The following is a 25840-nucleotide window of genomic DNA, read 5'->3' on the forward strand; positions in this document are numbered from 1 at the left end:
CCACCTATTCATTTTTCTGTAGGGGAGGCGTGGTTTACAATCCTTCAGAGCCGTTTATTGGGCGCTACGAATGTCTATCAAAAGCGTCTGTACGTAGCTCTTAGCCAATTGTATCAGTTATACCAGATGACTTATGTAGAGTGACAGAAATTGATGTTTACATAGCCAGACTAGCACATCTCCATTCTGCTTCTGCAACGTTTTTCTGCAGCATGTTCTGGCTCTGGCTGCTCACACTCTACCGGCAGTGTTGGTGTGTGTGTCTGTGAGAGAGTGTTGCTTGCTGCTTTGCTTCTCCACCTTCTGCAAGATTACTTATTTTTACGCCTTATTTCCCCCTCATGACATTCAGCCACACACATCCACTGATTTTATGGGCAATAGACAAGCTGCTCTTAGCCGAACGGTGTCCGTTTTGGGATACCGCTATATTAGCTAACGCTATCAGGTAATCTGAAAAGGAAGCAACCGTTTTGTTCCAGTTCAGACACAAAATAATTTTGAAAGACTGTAACCACTGAACAAATTGTTGTTTTTTTAAATTGTTCATGTTTAAATGTTATATTAAAATGCCTAACGTTAAGTGGTTATTTACTGCTGTATTATTGTTCTGAAAGTAGTGTACAGCAGTGATGGAATGTAACTAAGTACATTTACTCAAGTAGCTTACTGTACCTAGGTACAATTTTTAAATAATTTCCATTTTATGTTACTTTATACTTATACTCCGACCATTTACTTTTCAGGTCAAGATTTAGCATGAAAAACATGATCAATTTAAAGTAAGTAAGACTTTAAAAAACAAAAGAATTATTAAACCACTCAACAGTAAATGAGGTAGTTAAACTGAGCTATATCTTTATAAAAATTAAAACACAGCTTACATAAATGCATCAATACAAATAATCTAATAATACATTTAGAATATAGGCCTATATAACAATTCTACATAATACTTTTATAGTACTTTTACTTTTAAGTACATTTTGATGCTGATACTTTTGTACTTTTACTAAAGTTTTGAGTGCAGGACTTTTAGTAATTTTTACAATGTGGTATTAGTACTTTTACTAAAGTAAAGGATCTGGATACATCTTCATTTAAAGTAGAAGAAATGGAATGCTAACCCATAATGTTTAATACATTAATTAATATTATTGGTTGTCATTTAATGCTTCTTAAATTGCCGTTATTAGTTAAATAATTATGTTTTATGGCATGACTTGTCACCTGTTTGTGAGTAGACAGAATTATTATCAGTTTCAAGCACTGTATTAAAAAGCACAAAGTTTCTTAAGGTCTCTAGTACTTGTAGGAAACCAGTTTAATTTCCTGTTCCATTTATCATATTGGAGCTTTTTTCCATTACTTTGTATTATTATCTGTGCACAGAAAAACATGGCAGCTTCACAGGTTACTCAACTGACAGACCCTCCAGCTCAGGTACACATGCTTTCCAAAAACATTAAAGATTTAACAAATTTCTAATATTCAATTTAATGATTTCTGTAACGAATAAAACCAATAGACATATCTTTCAAAGTGCTACAGAGCGCAAAAAATATCTTTATTACCATTTCGTTTTCATCTTTTGTATTTACTGTTTTATGTCAAGAATCTTACATGGGAAATTCTAAAACATTGGAGAAAACAATTCCTTCTCTGAAACAAAATGGGACCTTTCAAAATCATAACCGGATGTCTAAAAAAATCATTGAAGAAACAAGAAACATTTGGGATGACAAATTATTGAATTAAAAATCATACCAGAAAATTGAAAATGACAAAGTATTTTGAGTACAATTAACTCTCATTTCACAATTTAGATAAAGATTTATTTGTCTGCAGAAGCGGCCAATACAAACGATCAGAATATGAATCCACGTCATCTCTGGTGAATCATAAATGCATTTCTTCAATCAGAAAAAAATTAGTTGCTCTCCACACACACACACGCACACACACCTTTATGCCTACAGCTCATAAATACAATCAATCTGATATACAAATATTTGGATAGATTTGTAGCGACATTTAAAACAGTTTTAATTCCAATTCCTTCTGATCTGAAGACCACCCCTCGTTTCAGTGATATTGTCGTATTTCTCAGAGGAGAAACTGAAGCCTAACTTGGACGAAAGACCCTGACACATCTTTAAAGTCATAGGTTGTTGAAGGGCAGGAGGATTTAAATAAATATCTGAAACGAGCAGCATCCTAACACTGTGGACTTTCTCCAACTCTCAGCTTGTGAGTCACTTCCCTGTGTCATTGAACATTTTTCCTTTCCTGGAGGGCGATGGAGGAAAAGCAAACAACACAGCAGACAATGCACTATTGACACGATTCATCCTCACACAAAATGCAACCTCCAGTTCACAGAAGGAACACTGAAGAGCTGCAAATTCACATACAAGTCCACAATGTGAAAATAAGAAGGTGCCACTGTCTTTCTTTCTATCCATCAAGCAAACAATCAATCAAACACGGACATTTAGACTTTAGACACATAGGGAAACCTAAAATCTGTGATGGTCGGTCTGTTAACAGTGTTAGATTTGAGCTGGACAGCTTAAAGGAGCAACATATTTACTGTACATGAACATACAATTTGTGTATGAACGCATCCATGGATAAACTTCTACGCGTGAGGTGTAAAAACCAATTACACTATTGTCTGTTTTCTGTTTGGACGCAGGGAAAAACCCCTTCAAGAAAATGCCATGCTGTTAAAAATACACCAGTGACAATTACTGAACTGAAAAAAGTAAGAGTGGTTAAACTGTAAGACTTGACATGATGGAGACCGTTTATGCTCTTCTTAGGTGCGGGCAAAAAGAAGAAGGGTCCTTTTAGGCAGAGAGCAGTATGTCCATGTGCTTCGTTTACTTCCAGGTAGGATATCACTCTATCCAACAAGTCTGTTTAAACAATTTCTATGCAAGATGTTTATTTTGACACTGGGTACTGGCGCTGACCACCCAAACGACCGGCGCGGTGTCCACCTCCTGATGGTGCACTTGTCTGAGGAAAAGGGGTAAAAAATAAAAAGAGCATTAGGAAGTGAAAAGAAAGACACACGAGAGAGTCTATTTTATAACTGCAAAACAATTATCCTCACCTGTGCAAACTGTGCAGGGTTATAAAAGGTGACGCCTCCAGTGGGTGCAGCCCCCTGGGCAGGATGACTCTGCAAAGAACAGTGTGTTACTAACAATGTGTGCTGTGTTATTATCCCGTCACGTCTATGGGCAGAGGAGGAGAGGGAGATGCACTCCCAGTGCCACACAATGGTTTGACAACATTATAAAACAGAAGCCAAGGAAAAGTGAAAATGGCGAACAGGTCCGGGATCCACAGTGAGGCATCACAAACCACTTTTTCACTTATTTTAGTAACCATGCAAGCTTTATGACGGGTTATTGAAGCGGTGTGTTCCCATAACAAGCAAGGGAGTTGCCCTGCTAATCTCCAGCATGTTTCACTCTGATCTATGGCTCAAAGTCACCAGGCGTCTAGGGCTGCACAATATGTAGCTTTTTTTAATCTTCATTGAAATTTGTGTGATAAACACATCATAAAAGATAGCAATATAAGGTTGGGCAGGTGTAAATATTTTCATAGGGTTTAGACATTAAGCCTAACACCGGACACCAAATTTTACCACTAGGTGTCACACTTGACTCAGTAGTTGTTTTGATTTGAGTCTATCAACTCCAGTCCGTATCGAGGTGGTAATGCAACTCTAAGCTGGTTTGCCAAATGCCAATAAACAGAAGAAGTAAATTATGCATGCTCAGACACTAGTGGCTCCGTTGGTCCAGTCTAAAAGAAACAATATTACATTCCACCATGTCTGCGTCCTCTTATGTTATATTATCACTCAACGTCTCTCCGTGTTGACCACCGGGACTGTGCCATAGGACGAGGTGAGATATTTCATCACAGATGGCATTTTTGTCTTGGACGAATAAAAAAAAATCTTTATGCTAAAATGGATTGCCAGATATACTTTGGTGGCCGTCCAAGTATAGGCCATGTGTGAGAAAACACTATAAATACACATACAAATACACATTAGTGCCTTTATGACATCTGCACGTATGTAGGCTATTTTTTTATTTGCAAGAATGTGTCAGAATAACAAACGTCGGTTCATTCAATTGGCATGAAATCAAACCAGTTTAAGCTTGAACAACGTACGCTCCATCAAAACCGGAAATTGACCCAACTCTCCTGTGATATTGCACTTTGAAGATGGTAAAACTGTATTCAATAACGTGTCTCTAGGCTGTATTTATGTTATACGCACCATGGCGTTAAATCGCTTGCTAATCAGATGGAGCCCTCGCTGTTCAGTATCGTTTGATTGTTCAGTATACATACAGCAATTTTTCCGGGAATGTTTCCACAGACGCAATGTTAGGGCATATCTTTCTCATATTGAGCAGCCCTACCGGTTGGATAGTGAATGGTTTACTGCTGTACTATAAACAAATCTTAGATTCTACAGCCATGCTTACTGCTTTGTGAGGCTGTTCTTGGGTGCAGTGGTGCTTTGAGGTAAATATTAACATCAACATGGTAACATGTACAAAGTGGTGATGTAGGGGATGTTTACTCTGTTGATGATTGTAGTTTAGCATGTTAGCTTGCTAAGATTTTCGAAATTTGCACTAAAGGCTAAATCAAAATGTCATGGCTTCCTCAGACTTTGTTGCAGTCCCAAGAAGTCTGCGAGTGCTGTCCAGATCCACAATTTTAAGAATATGCTTGGGGTGCAGACTTCAGATTTTACTGACTTATTTACCCACAATTCCTAACAATACAGATGTCATGGCAAATGGTATCCTTTTGCTAACCACGCCCATAAATGTGTAAAACTATTAATGTAAAAACTATTGAATCATATAGGCCAGAAATAATCAATCCAATCATGATACAGAAATTTGTTGAAGCCAATCAAAATGCATTTTATCATGCTACCCTATCATCAGCCTACACTATAAAAGCTGTAGAGAGTAATGCCAAGTAATGCTCCATGCATTTAGTCATAGTCTGATCCTAATTCCCAAATATTTCTGGATGTGAATGTGTTTGGCCTGTTTGTTTTATAGAAAGAATTAAAATATTTTTTTCTCTCACAAAATAAACTGAGGCACACTGCTATCATGGCTTAAAATAAGGTACTTCATTGTCATGACTGCAACTCTGATTAGTTTCAATTTGTAGATTATTTACTGGGTTTGGTTGTCAATAACAGATACAGAGTTCAGTTAGAAATGCTGGAGATGGCAGGCAGGTGAGCAGGCAGACATCCTGGGTTAGACGGGCTGTGAAGCTTCAGGTGCAAATGATGAAGCGTGCTATTAGTGATGTGGTGAACTAGGTGGGTGGCAGGCAGGGGTGAGAGTGGACCATTTGCGGCCCAGCTGAGGTACCTGGTTTAAATGCTGACTCACTTCACGTGATAAAGAACTCATTGAGCTAGAACGTGAGAGCTAAAGACAGCAGGAAGGAAATAAACAGTAGACAACAAAAACACAAACCCATATTAATAATCTCCCATGCATTGGATTAGATCTCTTTCCACTATCCACCAATTCAGAATGAAGATAAATAAAATCAGCGTTAGAGAATTATGATTCTTGACAGACATGGAGAGAATTTGATTAAAAACGCAAATGGAACACAGATTTTACATTTTATCAAGGCTGCGCATTTAGCATGATTATGGGAAAAGTTGACATGCATGCATTCCCATTTTCTTTCCCCCTCTTACATATACCTCTATTCAGACAAATAAGCACACTGCACACACTGGCTGTTAGGGTGTCGAGCATCATGATTCAGTGGTGGCATGATGGTACTATGGTGGCTACAGTAGCAGTGGACAGGAGAGTTTTTATCTTACCTCCCCGGACTGTGAGCCATCAGGCACGGGAGGACCTTCTGGGGCAGGTGGTAACAACGTTGGGTTGAACATCTGAACAGATGAATTACAGTGCAAAGGAAGAGAATGTGGATGATTAACACTTTGGCTTTGAACTTCTTGTTGACTGGCTAAACAAACTTTAATCTGCCATGTTGCCATCTTATGAAGGCTCTCTTGTATAGTTATGTGTGCTATTTGAATAAAGCTCTCCAACAGAGCTCCTGAAGTAGAAAGATGAGTATTTTGGCAAATCTGATTATTTGCTTTCTTGACGAGAGGTAGATGAGAAGTTTGATACCCCTTTTGTGTCTGCATGAAGAATACAAATCCAGTGACAGCAGCCAGCTAATTAATCTTAGCGTATCAACTGGAAATAGAGGAAACTGCTCGCTGGACTCTGTCCAAAGGCAACAAAATCAACCTAAAAGCTTGTTGAACAAGCTTAATTTATATGTGCTATATTCTATGGTCCATATCCAACTGCTGACTCTGTCTACATTGTATATAATGTTCATAAGGTTTTTTTTTGTTTAAAAAAAAATTGTAAATACCTTGTTTATATTTCTACTTGTTGATACTGTAAATTGTTAATACTTTATATTTTTTGCTTGTTTATTTGCTAATACCTCTTATATTTCTAGTTTATACAGCTGTTTACCATTTATTTATTTTTGCTATTAACTTTGATGCTGTATTTCTTGAAATTAATAAATAAGGGAAATCTTACATACAGGATATTGCGGTGAGCTCACGCTGCATTCCCACTGCATGGAACTGTCTTGCTCTATTCAACGCAACTGCCATTTTAAAATATTTTTTTTAAAGTGTAGATGTGCCTCTGGCTGTTGAAATATTATTCTTAAATTATACATTTCAATAATAGTAACTACACTATTTGAGGGTCATGTGCTGGTACAATTCACAATATATTTTCATCATAGGATATAAAAAAGTTTTTTTTTTTTTTTTTTTTAAAACAAACTCACTAATTTCACCAGTAAAGAGAAATAGATACCTGTGGAGCAGCGCTGGTGTTTGGTGAATTCTGCTCCTGATTTCCTCCTTCGCAGCCCTCAAGAGGTTGTTGATCGTCAGGCGCTTAACCAGGGAGACAGAAAAATATTAATTTCTTCAGTAATTAATTGTACAGTGGCTCTACCTTCCAAAGCAAGCAAAAACTACATGCAATCACCAGGGGTACCTTGCTTAAAAATGTTTCCCTAAAAAGACAAAGTGCAGCAACAAATAATACTAATTAGAATAAAAATGACTTTAAAGTTTGTTTACCTTCCAAATTAAATTAGTAGTTGGCACAGCTGTGATGGATTATGGTTTACTGGCTGGCCATATAATTTTAAGCCAAATCCATTCTAGCCTCCATACCTTCTCGCCCAAAACTGTTCATAATGCAGATTAGCTACTTACTGCACATTGCTTTTGCAGGGCAGAATGCACTGTTACACATATATACTAAGACAAGTTGTTTAACAATCATCATTTAAATTGAATACATTTGAAACGCACCTGAACTAGGCACAAATAGGTTAGCGGGCATTGGCATTGGTGCCAAAGGAGCAAAGATGTCTGCAGGAGCAGGTGCTAATCCGCCCGGTTTAGATACTCTACTGGGGTTCAGAACATCCACATATCTGCTCTTCGTGCCTGAGAAGAAGGAAACACATCTGAGTGAGAAAACAGGTGCGAAAGGTCTCCTTGTTTGATTTCCCAACAACTTGTAATTCATCTTTCAAACGTATTATGCAAAATGAAGTACACAGTGCATAACCCTCATCTCACAGAAAGGTTTGTCTAATCTCACCTGCCCTCCTGGAGAACATGTTGACAGGAGGACCACCGCTCTGGGGTGCGGCTGGTGCTCCAGGTGCTCCAGGGCCAGGCATCTGAGGCATCTTGGGGAAGCCAGAGGGAGGTGGTGGAGGGGGCTTACTCTAAAAGAAAACAATAAAATCAGAACTGGTTTGTCCATAACGCTTTTAAAGAAGTCCGTCTGCTTAGAGATATGAATATGTCTGGTCAATTTTATCACATTACAGACCTCCTCTTCAGGCTCGTTCAAGTCTACCCATCTCTGCTTCTGTTCATCCCACACAATCTGAAAATAAACCATGTAGCATCACTTATTTGTACCAGCCATATGTGAAAGTACATAAATCCTGATGAATAATGTAAAACTGAATATAGAGAAATGCTAAAGTTATACAACAGCTATAACTTACAGTTGGTTTATTGTCATCTGGCAAGTGAACCTCATTCTTCGACATCCCAGAGATCCATCTGATAAAGCCACCAACTCTACTACTACCACCACCACCACCACCGCCCTGTGTAAAAGAAAAAGAAATAGCACTGAGTACTGATATAGGATGTAGGAGCATCGACTGAAAATCTGAATGGTTATGTGTGAATATTAACTCTTCTCATGGATTCTTTCTTGGCATTCTTAGCCTCTTCTTTGCGCGGCTGTTCAGGAATCGAAGGTGGGGGTGGTGATGCCTGTTTGACAGACGAGTTGCTCCGCTCTCTTCCGCCAGAGTGAGTGGAAGATTCAGAAGTGGTGCGAGAGCGACGTCCTGAAGCCTGTGGACAATATAACACTGGTTAAATATACCTTTCTTTTGAGCGTCATGTGGAAAGCACTTATGGAGTGCATTTTCTTATTCACGGTGTATTCTGAGTCTATCAGGTGTGCAATGATAAATCACTGCATTGCACACAACCTGCTCCATATCAGTTCAGAATTTGCATTTGTATTTTCGGAAAATACCAATTTTTCAATTCTGAAAATGCAAATTTTTCAGTTTTGAAAATGCTAATTTTCAATTCTGAAAATGCAAATTTTTCAGTTTTGAAAATGCTAATTTTCATTTCTGAAAATGCAAATACAAACCATGGACAGATTAAACAGAAGCACCCTCCAGTAAAGTATTTAAGCAGTTCATATGTGAACACACAAACTCACCATATGCATTGAAGATTGTGAAGTAGTCCTTGATCTCCTCCCATGAGCCTGCAGTGCCAGGAAAGACAATGTAGTTAATATTTTACATAAAATATAAGCAAAGCAAAAGCAAGAACACGTCTATAGACAAAGAATTGTAGATCTATATTTTATATATTCAGACAGGCCGATGCTGACCATGTTAGCCATGTGGTCGTACAAGTCCTTCTGTGGTGTGAAGGAGCTCCTGGGTGGGGACGAGGATATTGGTTGAGCAGGGTGCATCTCTGGTGGGGCGTGGGACACGTGCTCTATATGTGGCATGTGTCCGGGAGAAGGGGGCATGTACTGGGGCATCTGGGGTGGATTCATCTGTACAGGTGAATGTTGCACCTGAGGGGGGGGCATGTGTGGTGACATCTGGCCCACTTGAAGAGGCGGGGGGCACGGCTGCTGATGGGCTCCTGGGTACATCTCTATCTGCTCAGTTTGAGGCTGGAAGGGAGGAGGAGCGAAGCTAGGATCCTGTGGAGGGTAGCCTGAGACGGGCATCTGGCCAGGTGGTCCACTGGGGGGTACTGGGTAGAACTGGGGCACATCGTTGGAGGGTAAATGCAGAGGGGCCATCCCATCTTGGAGTATAGAGGTGGGTGCTAAGAGACAGAAAAAGAAATGAGATCTGATGCATTTTGAATCTGGCTCCTAGGAAAGATGGGTTTAAAAGGAGACTACAAGAAGCACAACTCAAACACATTTAAGAGCACATTTCCATCAAGACGTTCCTGGTCATTTCTGTCCCAGGGCTACTTTTCCAGAAAGTCTCTCCCTTTTCTCACTGTATTATTAAATATTTGTTGGGAAGCCTACAGCAAAGCCTTACTTACTTTCAGTGTTAAAGAAAGTAAATGTTCTCCCCTTGTCCTAAATCAATACGGAATTATTTCCTTGTTTTATGCATGAAGTGATACACAAGGGTCTCATATACCTGGAGGCATCAGTTGTACTCCCTGTGGTGGAGGCCCGGGCAGTAAAGAGCTCATTAGTGGGTTGTCAGGGGTGGGGCCATCCAACTCCACAGGCATGCTGTAAGGTTCAGGTGGACTCGGCTGGTCCAAATCAGAGCTTGGGCTGCTGCAGTCAAACTGTGCAGGAGTTGTTCTGTCTTCGTTGTATGTAATCACACCCGTCTAAAATACAAAAGACAAGGAGAAATGGTAAAATGACTCTGCCCCCCGTTCATCCAAGGCAATCCAAACTCTTTGCATTACCTTTAAAAAACTCCTGAAGACCCAGCTCTTCAGAGAGCATCTTCTCTCCTAGCACCACATGACAATTCTACTCCTAAAAGAATCGTCACTAGCACTAACCGCTCTTATTGCACTATACCGTGATTGTTTCCCTTTTTTCTGTAAGTCGCTTTGGATAAAAGTGTCTGCTAAATGACTAAATGTAAATGTAAAATACCATACATGGAAGTAAGCAGTTCCACAACCTCTACATGAAATAAAATGTTTAGTTTTATTAAATACAACCATTCCTCACCCTTATCTGTCCATCCAGCTGTCTGAGGTGGATCAGCCATTCAGGCTCATTGAACAACTCCTGCTCTGGCTTCTCCTTCAGTTGAGGATCAAAGAATCGCAGCTTTTCTGACATCTGTAAACAAATAGCATAAAATTAGATTTTTTTTTATTAAGGCTAAAACTGGTACATATCTGAAATTCTGTGGGACAGAGGGAAGAACAAGAAGGAGTGTGGGGGCATACCTGTATAATTTGGCTTATGAAAACAGGAGAGTAATACGAAGGCTGCATGAGGACATTCCTAGAAATAACTTCACAGTAGTGGAAGGCCTGAGCACTCAGGCCTGCTTCAGCCAAGCGGCATGCATAGATCAACTTGAACACCTAATATGAGACAAAGAGCAGAGCACTGTTATTTATCAGTATTAAATATAAACGTCACATGCTATGCTATTAAGGTAGAGAGATGCAAACGCTAGACAGTGGTCTACACAGACTTTTTGGACTGTTGCTGAAATCCTTAGAGGACAAAAATGTCCAAGTCCACCAAGTTACATATTAAACCTACTTCAGTCCTGAGCATAACTACCAAATATTAATTTATTTTTTAAACTAAATGGAAATGGGATTTGTTTTATTTGGATAGAAAAAATCTGTATGTAATAGGGACATTTTTGTCCTTAAGGGAGTGTCCGTATTTTGGCCACACGATTTATTACAGACTTATTAAAGAAGCCTAGTTGAACTTCAAAAATTAATTTTTTTTTAAATAATCATAACCTTGCCAAAAATATGCATTAACACAGCCAAAAGGATTTAAAAAATAAAAATGCCAAAAATGTCCCTACTCATGTGCAAGGTTAAATTGAGTACAATCAATTATTGGGTTTTTACTAAGACACCGCTATAAAGAGACAAGCTTTGAGTTTGTTGGTTTATTCATTTATCTGTAAATACCAATACATCTACCTGGAAATTGGGTAATAAGCATGGCTGAGAGCCCAGGGATTGAGCATACTCATAGGCCTCCGTCCTTTGGATAGCTTCATTGGTCGCAAATTGGTAGAAGGGAGAACTGTAGTAAAGAGACAAACATATGGTTAAATATGTTGTGTTTAACCCCTTAAATTGTGTGTGTGCATGCCTCTGTGTCTAACCTGTGGTTGGAGCCAATCAGAACCATCTTGGTGCTCTTCTTTGTGAAAACTCCCAGACCAACTTGGGCCATCAAGTAGCAGAAGTGTGCAGCATCAGTCAGCCCCTTGGAAGCTGCCATGACACAAAATGAGTGCAGAAAGACTATGAGCCGTTTGTTGTGTCGAAGAATGAAAACCTTGTTAGTTCAATGCAGCTAGAGACTATGTTTTTGATGCAATCCTACCGAGAGTGTCACCCATGGTGGTGAGTGTGCGAGTGTCCAGGTCCAGGGTGTTTGTGAAGTTAGACAGCACCATGGCCAGGTGAGGGCGCCAGTCACCCCACTTCTCCTCTCCGCAGCACTGTATGAATATAAAAAAAAGGGGACAGAGGATTTTACACGTGAAAATCACTTTCTATGCAACTTCATCAGAATAGTTTTTTAAAAATAGTGAGGGTTTAAGAGAAATACTTACAGTGGCTGATGCAGGCATCCTCCCTGACATCAGCTGGTAGACTGTCTGCAGAGGGTCATTGATTGGCAAACTGTTGGCAAACCTAAACAACAAAGACAACTGTAAATAAGTGTTTCCAAGTTAAGGAGTCATATCCTTTCATGTCACTGGTGCTTTACCTTGTCATGACACGTGCATGTGTCCTGTTGTCCATCTTACTGGCCAACAGCAGAGCATGTCCCCAAAGTCCTCCCTTCATAGCTGCCTCTAGCGCATCCTATTTCACAGACAAAGTGGAACTTGTTTCAGATTTCTATAGATACCAGTTAAATGACTGTAACGCAGTTGAAAAGGGGATTTCTTTACCTTTTTGCGGCCAAATAGTAGCAGCTCCCTGAAGCGTTCGGTTTCCTTCCCAACGTTCTCTGGAACAGTCATGAAGGTATCGGATAGGAGGGATAGCGGTCCAGCTCCCGGCTCTTCTTCTGCTCGTGCCAGCGGCTCATTGTTGAAATCAATCAAGTTAGCTTCATTTGGACTTTTGCCCGGTAGCCAGACAGAGCGATGCTCCTTCAGCAAGAGGTCAGCAATGTCCGTGCCAACCACAGTCTTTAGAAACATAAACAATGTGACAGTGAGGAACATTTTTCAGGAAAATATAAAAAGTCACATTTCTAAATCCTGATACTAAGAAAATTAGGATCAAATCCAAAAAAAGTGAATATAGGTTTCCAGTTTGAGCATTAGACATCTTGTCCAAAGCATTTGCGAATCGGAAAAGCGGTTATGGATGAATGAATGAATGCATTCTGTTTCTATTACGATTTATGTTTTTCACTTTTTTTTAGAATCAAGGTTGTATTTTGGCATATTCCCAGTTACGGTCACACATTCTTACCCCATTCTGTCTACAGAGCAGCATGATGAATTCCCAGAGCAGGCGGGCAGAGTCCCTGTCCAAGAGGTTGTTGTCACGAGAACACTCCAGCGCTTTGTTCTGGGAGAACTTTATCACGTCAACCTTATGGGTCTCCTCCCTAATGGACGGGAAAATATGAGACAGGTAAGCATCAAACCAGTGTCAAGACATTAAAAAAAATGTTTTGTATGCATTTAAACATGATTTGGACAAAAAAAATTGGAATTATGAAAAGGTCAGACTACTCTAGTTTCATTTTTTAAAAAGAAAGTAACTAAATATTCTTATATAAGTGATTTTTTAGGATGTATACTTTCAGTTAGAGCCAATTGGCTTTGTGCAGAGAGACACAGAAAGGCCAGGCAAGTCAGAAAGTATTTGAGACGAACTAATGCATTGTTGGTTTTAGTCTTTCGTGGCATTTGCTGAAATGAACAAAAATATAGAATTTTGCCAGCCTTGTCCTTTAAAGGTCAGTGACTCAAAACCATTTGTGAAGGACAAAAAGAACAGAGTGCTTACTTACTTAACAAGAGGTCCAGGGAAAGCTCGAAGCTCTGCCTGATCGGGAGTGTCCTGCAGCATGGTCTGCAAATACAATATGGTTCAAAATATTACTTTACATGTCCTTTACATTGCTTAACGGTCACACATGCTCTCTATCAAAAAAATGCAAAAGAAAAGCTACCATATTCAGATTTTTTTCTCATATTCTCAATAGCCTGATGAAACAGTTTGAGTACTAAATCTTGCTGATAAATTTGCAAGTTCCAGGGATTTCAGTATCTTGCTCCCTTTAAAAAAGTACTACTGTCAATAGCGCACATGGAATAAACTCAATGGACCAAAACTTCCCACAGTTAGGGGATGAAATTCACTCTCTTAAAAGTCTACCTCCATGTTGTAGATATCAACAAGAGCAGGCTGTCCAGCTGAGGGCAGATTGGGCAGAACTTGGACTAGATGACCACCAGGTCCAAATCGGGCACAACGGTGGGGCATGGAGAACTTCTCTGGGGTTGCTGGACGAGGAGGAGCTGGAGAGAAACATCAGTCAGACTAAGAGCAGGTGGACAAAAGAAGGAACCAGTATATTGTCCCAAATCTAGTGGTTTGGGACTGAACTCTGGTCAACTCTGCTGATGTTTTTATTCACAAAATGCCAACTTCCTTGAGACTAAGGTATGTGTTCTCACGTTGCTCAGGGGTGATCCAAGTGCTGTCTGCGGTGTACTCAGAGGGATAAAGGTACTGGTCGTAGTTCTGCGTAGCATCAGTCTGGTTGGTGTACTGTCCATAGGAGTAGTCCACAGCCAAAGTGGAGGATGTGGCGTCATACACTGCTGACAAGTCAGGTTGGCTTCTGTATACCTGGCTCTGCAGGGTGTGAAGACAAACAGTTAATAATGAAATAGGAAGAAACCTAAAAGCAAACACCCACATACTGTTATTTGCACACATGTTAAAGATAAATAAACAGGTAAAAGCTCATTTCAATACAGCAAAGTTGATCGTTTGTGGATTAAGATACCAAAAATGTTTTAACTATATCTGAAGCCTATGCTGCTGATCGTTATTAGGATGATACTGAAAACTTTATTTAAGTGACAATTGTGTAAATGTGGTGTGAATAATGCAGCCCTGATAATCATTTACATTAGAGTGACAGTGGAAGGAGGTCAGTCTGAAATGTCAGCATAAACTTTTCACTTGCGGTGTCATGAGCCTTACACAACAAAAACTTGTGAGGAAGCCATTATCAGCTGTCTAACTTTTCTACACACAAACCATGTCTTTTCATAGGTGACCATCCTAAAATGGTCAAAGAACTGTTGAATGAAGCAGCTAAGAATCAGGAGTGATCATGAGACTGCCTGAAAGCATGGATAATAGTAAAGAGAAGACGCCACAGGGGATGTCATGGGAAAGCAATCACTAGCTGCACGTTGGCTGTATCCAGTAGAGGAGATGGTGAAACACAACAGACAAAAATCCGTATCGTTCCACATTTGCATGCTTTCTGTATGATTTATATCACTCTGACGTCCATGAATATGAATACATGAAGCAGTCAAAACTCTTGAATGAAGCTAACAAGCCGCTGGCTGTAGTGATTTTATCTTACTCTCCAGCTCTCTGCAAAAAAGTATATAAGCACCCAGTACTGTAAAAAAGAAGAGGTTGAGCTGCTGTTGTGGCTAGTAGAAAGTAGCAGAACAACGTTATAATGAACAAAGGGAAGATAAAAAGCTTGTTACAAGTGCTTGAGCCTCATACAGAATTTCTAAAGACATCCCACTTTTCCTCCCAGATTATTTTTGATGTTAAGTGTCACATTTACCTGTTGTGATCGTGAGCTGAAGCTGCTTCGTCTGCTGTGGTGGCTGTGGGAGCTGTGCACGCTATGTGCCGACTGCTCGCTGTGGACACTGCGTCGGTCAAACTCGTCACCGTACGCTTCTCCACGTCGACGATAATCATCATCAAAACTGGCATCATAACCAGGATAGTACCGCCACTGATCATCATAGCCCTCTTTCCTGTGAGTAGAATGTACAGTGTTTATTTAGCATCACCTAATTGCACTTCTATAACCTTAGATTTCTGTTTTAAATATATTTTCCATCAGACACATAAGTAAACACAAATTATACACCATAACTTCAAAGATTAACAGCTACAACCCTTTCTTACAGAGCTCCATCTTTAACCAAATATACATTTATTCACGTAATAGAAACTTGTTTTCTGCATACCTGGCAGGATATGCCTGTGGATTATAGTAGTTGTCTCTGTTTCTGTAGCTCTCATCATAATTAGCCCAGTAGGCCTGATCATAATATCCTCTGTACCGCGGATCATACTGTCCATAGTTGTATCCTTAACACAGAAAATATAAAGAGGAGGCATGTGAGATTTACATCACAACTATTCATACACAGAAAGATTAATGTGTTTTTTAAAACAGATATAGTGAATGAGAATGGGAAAATGCATCCATATGCATCGTACTAGAAGGCACAGCTTTCAAATCTGTGACTCTTACCTCCGTAATCATAGTGTTTGGCGTAATCTGCATAATAATCACTATAGGCACTTTGGTTTGCTCTGTGGTAATCCTCAGGATAGCCTTGCCTATGGGAGACAGCAAGAGAAAGGTGTTTATTTTACACACATGTACACCAAACAAAACCAAACTCACCCTGAGGTATACCTTACCAAGTAATAAACAAATTACTGCATAAACAAATTAGCTATTGAAAAAAAAATGTTGACAGAACATAAAGTACATGCAATATAAATTATCATGCAAGACTGAGAAACCGTTTCGACAGACCTGGATGAGGGCCTGTCAGAGTACTGGCTCGCTCTGGAGCTGGGTCGTTCTGGGTTTGGCTCTCTGTACTGGTAGTTTGGATCACGATACGCTGGGGCCTGTCCTTCATATCTGCCATACCAAGGATCTCCTCTGCCTCCTCTGTATGCACCATCCTGAAAGAAAAAAGCAATAAGGGATATTCACTTTTAATTTTACAATTAATGGCAGCAGTTGCATCTAAAAAAAGTGGCAGATCAATACATTTACAAGCTAGCAAAAAGAGGACTTTTCACATACTTGATAATATTGCTGTGCTCTGGGATCCCCAGGTGGAGGTGGGTACTGTCCAGGAGGATAAGGTGCTCTGCCGTCTGGGTATTCTCCATAATTACCATAATAGCCACCATACACCTGTCCTGGCACTGGAGGAAGGGGGCCATAGCCTTGCTGGCTACCTGCAGAGGAAGGTGGTCGAGGTGGCTGTGCAGGAGCTGGTTGGGAAGCTCCCGGTGGTACTGGCCCTCGAGGCCCTGGAGGGTATGCAGCAACAGAAGGAGGACGACTCCCTGGAGCAGGCCCCTGTGCTGGAGGTGGATACTGATCACGAGTGGGTTGTGGTCCACTTACAGGAACAGGAGGAGCATCATTTTGTCCCTGCACTGCAGCCTGAGAACCTGCTGTCGCAGGAGCTACAGCTGATTGTGGCTGGATGTTCGCAGCTGCTTGGGCGGGTGCTGGTGGTACCTGTGGGGTAGATGAAGAGGCTGGGGTTTGGGCAGGGACATTCCCTGTTGCTCTTACCCCCTGCTGAGCATCTTTGGTGACCTGTAGGTAAAATCCATTACTAGACTGTGGAGACTCATGTAGGGAGGAAGGATGGCCAGATGCTTGGTTCTGGGCTTGTGATTGGTGCATAGAAAAATCAAGCAGTTCATAATTTGATGGCTGATTATGATTAGAGACAGGAGCAGTCACAAGAGAAGCTGGTGGATTAACTGGGAGAGCAGAGTGGCTGTCTCCAACCAATGATTGGCCCCTTGAAAGAGGAGGGCGGACTGGCTGGGACTGCGGCGGAGCTGTGACGTCTGATTTTGCAGCTTCTGTGTTGTTACGGGTCAGATTGAGCGGGCCCTGGTTAGTGGCTGCAGAATTGAAGCTTACTGGTCCAGGAACAAACACTGGATTCTGATTAGAGTTTATTGAAGGTGGTTGGGAGGTACTGGCACCCTGTCCCTGTGAATGTGTTCTCACAGTAGGGGTAGTTTCCCTAAGGCTACTTTGACTGGGTGCTTGAGCAGGGGTACTGGGGGGAATCACACTGTAATTAGACACTGGCGGGGCAATCAAAACAGGCTGGTGGAGCGAGTCGGATACAAGGAGAGAAGCATAGCCCAGGTTGCCTTGAGGATCAGTTGGCTCTGCCTCACTCACCTTTGGTGGGTTCTCTAGGTTCTCTGAGTGTTGCTGTGCAGTTGGCTGGATCCTCTGCGAGGGCTGCAGGTCCAGTGGTCCATCCTCTGGAGGTTGGATGACATCAGCACTGGGCTCTCGTAAAGGGGCAAGAACTGTCGGGGCAGCAGGGGCAAGGAGGATGTTAGCGGCCAAGCTAGTAGGATCCTGCTGAGCCCACAGGGTAGTGGCAGGGCTCTCACAGGGCCGACTGGCCCCAAAAGCACGGGATGAAGGTCGAGAGTGAGAATGAACCACTGGGTGTGGCAGATGAGGAACACCACCCACAGCCCCAGCTGGCAGGGGTTGTCCTGGGCCATAAATATTTTCCATATTATCTGGAGGCTGCTCCAGGTTGCCATGTGTAGAATCTGCACGTCCTTCTGCTACCATTTTAGCCCTATCAACCTCAGCAGGGCGCACCCCAACTCCATGTGAGCGTACAGGTTCAAAAGAGCTGTTAGCACTGGCCTGAAAGATACCAGTTGGTTTGGGAGGGCTAGGTGTGGGAAGCCACATCTGCTCCGGGGATTTCGGTTGCGCACCCATATCTCCAGCTGGAGAAGTGTCAATCTGCTCAAAGTAACCTCCAGTGGCAGCAGACAGGTTGGGATCTTCAGTGAGACGCGGACTTTCCTGCTGAATAAAGGTTCCTACCACTCCCTGGTGCCGACGAGTGCCACTGCCACTTCCATGGCTCATATTGCTATAGTTGGATGACACACTTGCCGATCTAATTGGTCTTGGAATAGAATCTGGAGTCTCCAGATTAGGCCCAGTTTCAAACTGGTCTACTACATGGGCTGCTGCAGCAGCAGCAGGGCTGCCATGGATTTCACTGGGTAATACTTCCTGGTTCGGGACACACTCCAAATTCTCCACATGATCGTACTGGGGATCAGGGGGCTTCTGGGTACTTGCCTGTGGTGCATGGTTGCCATCATTCATGTATGGCAGGTGTGAATGATCCTGCAGAGAAGGTCCTTGGTAATCCAAAGGAACATCTGCTGGGCCACTGTGGGGTGGCAGGGTGCTGTGATGCTGAAAGGATCCAGGAATACCATTTACTGCCTTATTTCTCTCTCCAGCCAGTGTTTCTTCATTTTCCACATCATTGTCTTTGAAGAACATTGAGAGTGTACCAGACTCCTGAGGGTATGGGACTGGAGCGGCGGCAGAACTAGGCCCAGGCCCAGTGTTCGGCGCTTGCTGAGAATCAGCAGACTCAGCCTGGGGCTGAGGATGAGCCAGGCTAGTCCCCATTTGGTGGTAGCCTGAGTCCTGTGGAGGAACACTGAACCATGAGTCCTGGGGGGCAGAGCTTTGACTGAAGTAGCTCTGAGTTTGGAAGTGGGAATTATGTTGCTGGGGCACATTTGGGTCAGGGCATTGAGAACTGGGGGCATTTACAGGGTTCTGAGGAGGAGGAAGAGGATGCGGGGCTTGACTCTGGTGATGTCCAGGTTGTGTTGGAGGGGTAGGGGTGTTGTGATGTGGAGATGGGGTGTGGGTGGGGTACATCTGAGTCTGCGGAGGTAAATTAAAAGGCTGTGGCGGAGGGTCACTCGTTGGCTGGAAATAATTCTGAACTGATGGCGGTCGACTTCCATGATCAGGGGCCCACTGGGAATAGGAGGAGGTGGGAGGCACAGGCTGGAAGGGCATGGACTGAGGAGGAAGAGGCTGTCCTTGAAATTCCTGGTTAAAAGGTATCTGACTTGGTGCCGGGGCTGAGGCCATAGGTGGTGGCTCTGTGGCCATAGATGGTGTCTGTTCTGTTGAATTAAAATAGCCCTGCTCAGTGTTTGAGGATGCATATCCTGTTGGATTTGGTGCTGGGTAAACAACAGGCGATGCTGTACTGTGAGGGTTAAACAGTGTCACCCCTGGTAAAGAGGATGGTGGGAGACCAGGGTGAGTAGCTGGGACATCCTCCAGCATCTGTGGTTGTGGAGGCAGCCCTGAGCCAGCTTGAGAGTACATGGTGTTAGGTGGGGCTTGCATTGGTGGAGGGTTGCTGTTGGGTATTGTTGGGAGACCACCTGCAGCCATAGGAGGAGGAGCTCTCACAAAAGCAAAAGGGTCCGTCATGGGTTGAGGAGCAGGTGGCATTGTGGCAGTAGCCGCTGCTGGATGCTTGTGAGGCCTCGTCCTGCGGAACATATTGGGCCCAGAAGGAGGTGGGCCAGAGGCACCTGGGGGTCCAGTCCGAGGAGGGGGCTGCATGGCTGCAGAGCTAACAGGTCCGAAGACCAGGTTACTCTAGTAGATGTCACTGAAGAGACTGAAGTCAGGCAAAGCTGGATAAAGAGAAGGAAAGAGGGAGTGGTTTACAAAAAGCTACACATGCCTCCCTGATGGACTTCACCACACCTTTATTTGTGTATTGGTCTATGATCTTATTTAAACGAACGGTCCAACGTGGCATTTTCTACATCAGCTCTAGGATGTTATGACAAATAGTACAGCACTTTATGGAGTACAACACAATTGACTGACTGTCATGAATGCCAACTTTGATTACATAAATTACTCTGAGTATAATGATTTTACTTTTAGAGCTTGGTGCTTATCTTTAAACATTACTTTAATTGTGTAGGGGAAAATGCTTAAAACTGTAATGAAACATGTAATATGTTAACAGGGCTGAGTACTGTTTACAAAATTACAATACCAATACCCTTAAATTGATACTAGTACTTCATTCAACACCTTTTTTTCTACTTCATTTGATACCATGTGAATGGAAGCATTCAGTTGTGTCACCTTGCTCTACCTTACCACATTACAGAGTAGTCGTAGCTGTTGCGGTAGAGGGCCAAATCACACATCCCATTTAAATTGAATGCTTTCGGGGATTGGCTGCACGCAAAACCACAAGAATAGTGATTTATTTCTAAATCTAGTTAGAAAAAGGATTGATTGCAGATATTGTTTGACTGGAGCGGTTTTGATCCTAACCCCTATTGGGTTGCTTTGGAGGGGGAAACAACAAAAACATGTTCTTGAAGTAATATAAGTCAGACCAGTGAAGTTGCTTAGCAAGGGTATTTTTCAATAGCAGAGCAAAATAAGAAATTTTATATTTGAAAAGCACCTGTTTTGGATCACAGGCAGCTTTTGTCAAAAGGTAATTTTGAATATTTGAGGGAAAGCTGATGTTAGGACTGAACTTTCTAAACAGGAACTCAGTTATGTAGCTAACGGTTACCTAACAACTGTCACATCAGTCCAGCTGCTAAGTTGTGCATTTGTGCATCTTTATTGCTTTTGTTGATAACGTTTGAGGAGATATTTTAATAAAGATACCACAAATACAAAACATAAGATCCTAAGACCGCTGGCTAAATTATGTCCTGATGAGATTTCTATATCTATCAGATACATAACGTTACACTGTTTTCTCCATCTGTCAGTGGGGAGTTCCGGGAAGCTAGCACCGACTGACATTGAGCATTTGAAATGAGAGAAAGAGAGATCAATAACAAAAAAGGAGCTAGTAGGAACGTGATCTTTGGCAGGTGAGCTGTACAGACGTGATCCCGGATCTTTTCAACTACCCCGGATTATAAATTCACCAAGAATCATTGTAAGCTAACGTTAGCAGTCACAGTCCGGTAGCACAACATAAAACAACACAAAGTTAGTTAGCTATTGAGATACACACTATCGACTTCTGATCAGTACCCACACTTGGTGAACTCTAACCAGTAGGTAACACTCTTTGGTTTGACTCGACATTACATTATCGTTACACATTAAGATGCCAGTGACGAGTTAAGGTCCGGAGTGCTTGGCTCAACAGCTAACGGTAAGGCTACATTGCTCTACATGTCCTAGACCAAATCCCCAGCAAAACACTGCCATCTAAAGTCTCCTGTCGTCAAAAGTATACACAAAAACGAACGACTTATTCTATTTGAACATTTTAAACACTGACAGAGGCACAAGGCGAGCAGCAGTAGGTCGCTGGCCACTCGCCGATCATAATTGAACAGGTTCACTGCTTGGTCAGCTAACCTTAGCATCGGTGCTTAGTTAGCATTACTTGCTAACTAGCCTATGCTAACTACAGGGCTAACAGTTTCATTCCTGCTATATACACCAGATCGAAACGTTTAGAGAAAAGCATGATTGACAATGGTATGTATTTACTCTTACCAGATATCGGAAATGTGTAGAAAATAATAATAAATTCTTACAAATGTGCAGGACAGTGAGTCTGACACACCGCCACCATCTTCAATGAACACATCCTACTAGGCTACGTGTACAAGCAGCGTCACGGGCCAAACAACGGTTGCGTCACCACGGGGCGGGGCTTGATAAAGGGAAGTTCTGTGCATTTTTCTGAATCAATTTATGTGCATCCAAGACTTGACTGGTATTTAATGTTAATGTCCACATTTCGTAGGATTCTACAGAAAGCAAGTGGTTGTGTTTCTGTTAGTCAGGCAAGCTGGATTCCAAATGGAAACCAGAATCTGTATTCTTGAGTAAAAGGGGATTACCATAGGGGATTACACATTATATTTACTGCAGGTGTTTACTCAGACGTGGCCCCCAAGGTACATAGGCAGTTAAGACAGCATGAATGAACTTTTATAAGGGGCACTGACAGCTACAGAGCAGTAAAAGAAAATGTTAATCAGATCAAAGTTCTGTTTAAGGTTTAATTAAAATGTAGATTTATCTATAAAGTATATATATTTCTGCATAATAACTATATTCAAGAATAAGATAAGATAAAACTTGATGAATCCAGAGGGAAATTGCTGTGCAGCACTTATCATTTAAGCAATATATGGTTGGAAGAGTGCAAATATACAAAAGACTAAGATAACATAACATGGCACGACATGATATAACATAACAGTGGTGAAAAATACAAAAGCTAGATACTAGTTAAGTGTCACAACGTGAAATTCAAATACATGAAATAAATACAGTGCTAAAAAGAGGTTACCAGTATGGATGATAAATATGTCAGGTACAGACAATGTGGACATGGCAACCATCCACTAGAGGGCGCTCTGGTGCTATCTACACATTATTATCTATTATACTGACGGTAGGCCATGTTAACCATGATGTTAACCACATGGGGGTGGACTTTCTAATTCATTACTATGAATAGTCATGCAACTAAACACTGGAGACTATACAGTCTAGCAGTGTATAAAAATACAAAAAAATGTTCATGTTTTGACAAATTTAAAGTATAAACTCTGTCTTAGGTTCGCTGGTGAAGATGAAAGCAACAGACTTATTGCAGTATATCAGCAGGCGATGCATTTTTTTAAACTAAATATTACAAAATCAAAGCATAGTTACAAATACAAATGTTTGAGATTTGTGATCAACACTGATATGTTATACTGTTTTATTCTATGTTTATGCATTTTGTAATTAATAATTCTTGAAGTATGTATCCAACAAATATACATAAATATTGTTTTAACTATCCATTGATAATTAATAAATGTTTCACTGTTGTTACATTATCTAACTTTCCATAACCACCAGTCCTTCATGAGCAATGATGTGAGAAACAATTTAGCATTTGGGAATTCTTAAAAAGTTTCAAAGAAAATGAAAAAGTGCATCTGAAAGTTGTAGTCAAAGAGATAAATCTGTCAGAAACCACATGCTCTCAGTGCAGAGTTCAAACACCCACGATAGAAACAGATTTACATCTTTTTCACACACCTCCTTTTCCTCTACTTTCGCTCAGACTTGTCAACCGAAACCAACCCTCCCACTAGACCGTGTGTGGAGACTTCGGGCCACGGGGCAGGTTGGAACAGACCCTCACATTTACACCTAAAAAACCCCTGGCTGGTCCTACCGGTGCACGATGAGTGTTGAGTAATCTTGAGCTCTATCTGTGTGAAGCCTTGTAGCTGCTGATAATGTAACAACTTGTCAGCATGTAGTACAGAGCAGTGTCTCTCATAGTGTGATGTATATGTAATAAATCCTGTGTTCTAACATTCCACACTACTATTTAGTATTTGTAAGCAGTATATAAATGTTTGGTAAATGGTTTATAATACATTGTAGTTCTAATCAAATATAATATTTTTTTAACCCTTAAATAATGTTCAGTTTAGCCTGAAATTTGATACATTTTCTTAAAGTGAGGGAAAATGCACAAAAATGGCAGCAAAACTTACTGTCGAAGGTCAAAGATGAGCAAGAGGACAGTATTTGATGATTCTAATGTGTAATGGATTTTATGTGATAATGCTTGCATTAAGATTTAAAACAGTTTAACTTGCAATTATTATTATTGTTGTTTTCATGTTTTATGGCAAATTATATATGCTATTGTGTGATAGCAGAAAAATGCACTCTGTCTGCTCTCTGAAACATACATTCTAAATAAATCAGTGGTTAAAAAAAATGATACAAACACTTGTTTTGAGAAGATTATTGGTATGATACTGTAAAGGTATAGCATATTAACAGTATGTAAGAATTAGGTGTTTATTAATGTATTTATCAAAAATGATAACTCCTTGTGTTGGTACCCATAAGTGAAGCCTGCTCTATAAGCAGATAAATATTATATTATCATTAAATGTGTCTTCATAGTGAAAGTCATAATTATTGACTAACTGCACATTAATAAACACTTAAATGTCCTTATACGTGTTAACAACTACATGCTAGTGTGTTCTAAACAGTTATTTAATAAATACATACTGCTTTTACAAGGTTAAAGAGAGGACAAAGTGAAGTGAACTGTTACCACAGAACTCAGGATGTAACTGAAGTTGCCTTTTAGGTTTTACATGCAGGCACAGTATACACACGTTTCCCCCACCTACTCACCCACCACAGTAAACAACATCTGCACCCCCACCTATATATGCACACCACAACAAGACCTTACTGTTCTCATTTCATGTTTCATCCTTCCCTGACCTTATTTGCAACAACACTTTCTCCCTCACTAACAGTTGTCTATAGTCAATGAGCAGTATGTGTGGCCTACATCACTTCCTGTGGCTACACAGTGTGTGTGTGTGTGTGTGTGTGTGTGTGTGTATGTGTGTGACGCTGACAGTGTTTGTCCTCAGAGACATGTCTACCCTGTCATTAAGGTCGTGTTTGTAGGAAAGCCAGGAGAGGTGGTTAATGTTTGGTTAACCACTGTCTAAACTCCTGATAAGCCCCCGAATATCAGCCCGAGCCCTGTGGTTTGTTAATAGCACAGAGTCTCTGAACAATCTCCCCAGAGATTGAGTGAGCTCATCCTTGCTGAGGCACGTATGCTTGTAATCAGCTGTCATGTTTGGCAGATGTGTGATGACTGAGATAGGAGCTCCGCAGAGAGATTTTTTCTTTAATGGTTGAAGAAGGGCATAACAAATATTTAGGTCCTGTCCTGGTTAATTTAGTGATAGAGAAGATTGTAAGGGCAGGTGTGGGCCTGGTTTTACACTACAGGATGCAAAGATTAGGAAATTGGTAGAAGAACAGCTCCTATCAGAGAATCTCTCACATCCCTTCACAATAAACCAGTTTTCAAGTTGCTGCCATGAGAAACCACAGTCATGCTGATGGATTATTGTTTTCAGTCTTTCAGAAGGCAGCAGAGCTCAGTTAAAATATCTTTACATATATCACATATTTACTTTGAATGTGGCTATTTTGTACTTTCCCATTCTGATGGGTTCTGTAATAGCGACAGAAACAGATTCCCAAGATTCGAAGAATCCACTGTGCTTCAGAAACTTCGGCCACTCACATGGAGAAATATCTCTGCCGGTATCCAATAGGCTGATTTCCGATACCGATATGTTGAGAAGAGACTGCTGGTGAGTTGTTTTTTCGCTGCCAGTCACCTTTTGTTTCTCTTTTTTCTTCTTTGCTGCCACAGAATCGTTGTAACAGTTAAGATCATGGTTCTTGAGATGGATAATTAAGTTTGTTTTGTTGAAAGACTTCGTCTCACATCACCGTCTATGAGCATTCATTGCAAGTAGCAGTGTTTTTATCATTTTGGGCACTTTTAAAAAACTTCCATCACACATACATTTTGGCTTCTTCCTCTCTCCTGCTGCATATAAACACATGAGACGTCATGACATTAAATCCTGGCTCTGGGGATGTGGCGTCAAAGTCAGGCATTTAAT

The 25840-nt window shown here is 41.2% G+C and overlaps 1 protein-coding gene across 4 annotated transcripts; it reads right to left on the reverse strand.

The window, feature by feature from the left end:
* Positions 1 to 1738: 1738 nt before the first annotated feature.
* On the reverse strand, positions 1739 to 21947 carry sec16a (SEC16 homolog A, endoplasmic reticulum export factor). 4 transcript variants are annotated; one of them, XM_059357851.1, is made up of 30 exons: positions 21899 to 21947; positions 16545 to 19996; positions 16266 to 16420; positions 15975 to 16063; positions 15685 to 15808; positions 15270 to 15468; positions 14125 to 14305; positions 13823 to 13965; positions 13455 to 13516; positions 12908 to 13046; positions 12376 to 12618; positions 12189 to 12286; positions 12031 to 12112; positions 11799 to 11916; positions 11575 to 11686; positions 11387 to 11492; positions 10661 to 10801; positions 10437 to 10550; positions 9880 to 10081; positions 9093 to 9547; positions 8916 to 8963; positions 8369 to 8533; positions 8173 to 8277; positions 7992 to 8048; positions 7755 to 7884; positions 7460 to 7597; positions 6951 to 7033; positions 5915 to 5986; positions 3122 to 3190; positions 1739 to 3024 (listed from the first exon to the last, which is right to left on the reverse strand). In XM_059357851.1, exons 2-30 carry the CDS (start codon positions 19920 to 19922, stop codon positions 2950 to 2952), a joined length of 7083 nt encoding a protein of 2360 aa, XP_059213834.1. In that variant the 5' UTR covers positions 19923 to 19996; positions 21899 to 21947; the 3' UTR covers positions 1739 to 2949. The 4 variants fall into 4 exon arrangements, with proteins under 4 accessions (XP_059213834.1, XP_059213837.1, XP_059213836.1 ...); XM_059357854.1 differs by lacking the exon at positions 21899 to 21947 and having other exon boundaries at positions 16545 to 16991; positions 17679 to 19996; XM_059357853.1 differs by lacking the exon at positions 21899 to 21947 and having other exon boundaries at positions 16545 to 17072; positions 17679 to 19996.
* Positions 21948 to 25840: the final 3893 nt, after the last annotated feature.

The sequence above is a fragment of the Centropristis striata genome, chromosome 19 (genome assembly GCF_030273125.1).
Source record: "Centropristis striata isolate RG_2023a ecotype Rhode Island chromosome 19, C.striata_1.0, whole genome shotgun sequence".
NCBI classification, from domain to species: Eukaryota; Metazoa; Chordata; class Actinopteri; order Perciformes; family Serranidae; genus Centropristis; species Centropristis striata.

Coding starts and splice junctions, on each gene's coding strand:
- sec16a (XM_059357851.1), bottom strand. CDS start 19,922: ATGCAGCCCCCTCCTCGGACTGGACCCCCAGGTGCCTCTGGCCCACCT. Junction 9,548..9,879: donor AGTACAACTGATGCCTCCAG/GTATATGAGACC, acceptor TCTGTCTCTTAG/CACCCACCTCTATACTCCAA. Junction 8,534..8,915: donor CACAATCTTCAATGCATATG/GTGAGTTTGTGT, acceptor TATTGTCCACAG/GCTTCAGGACGTCGCTCTCG.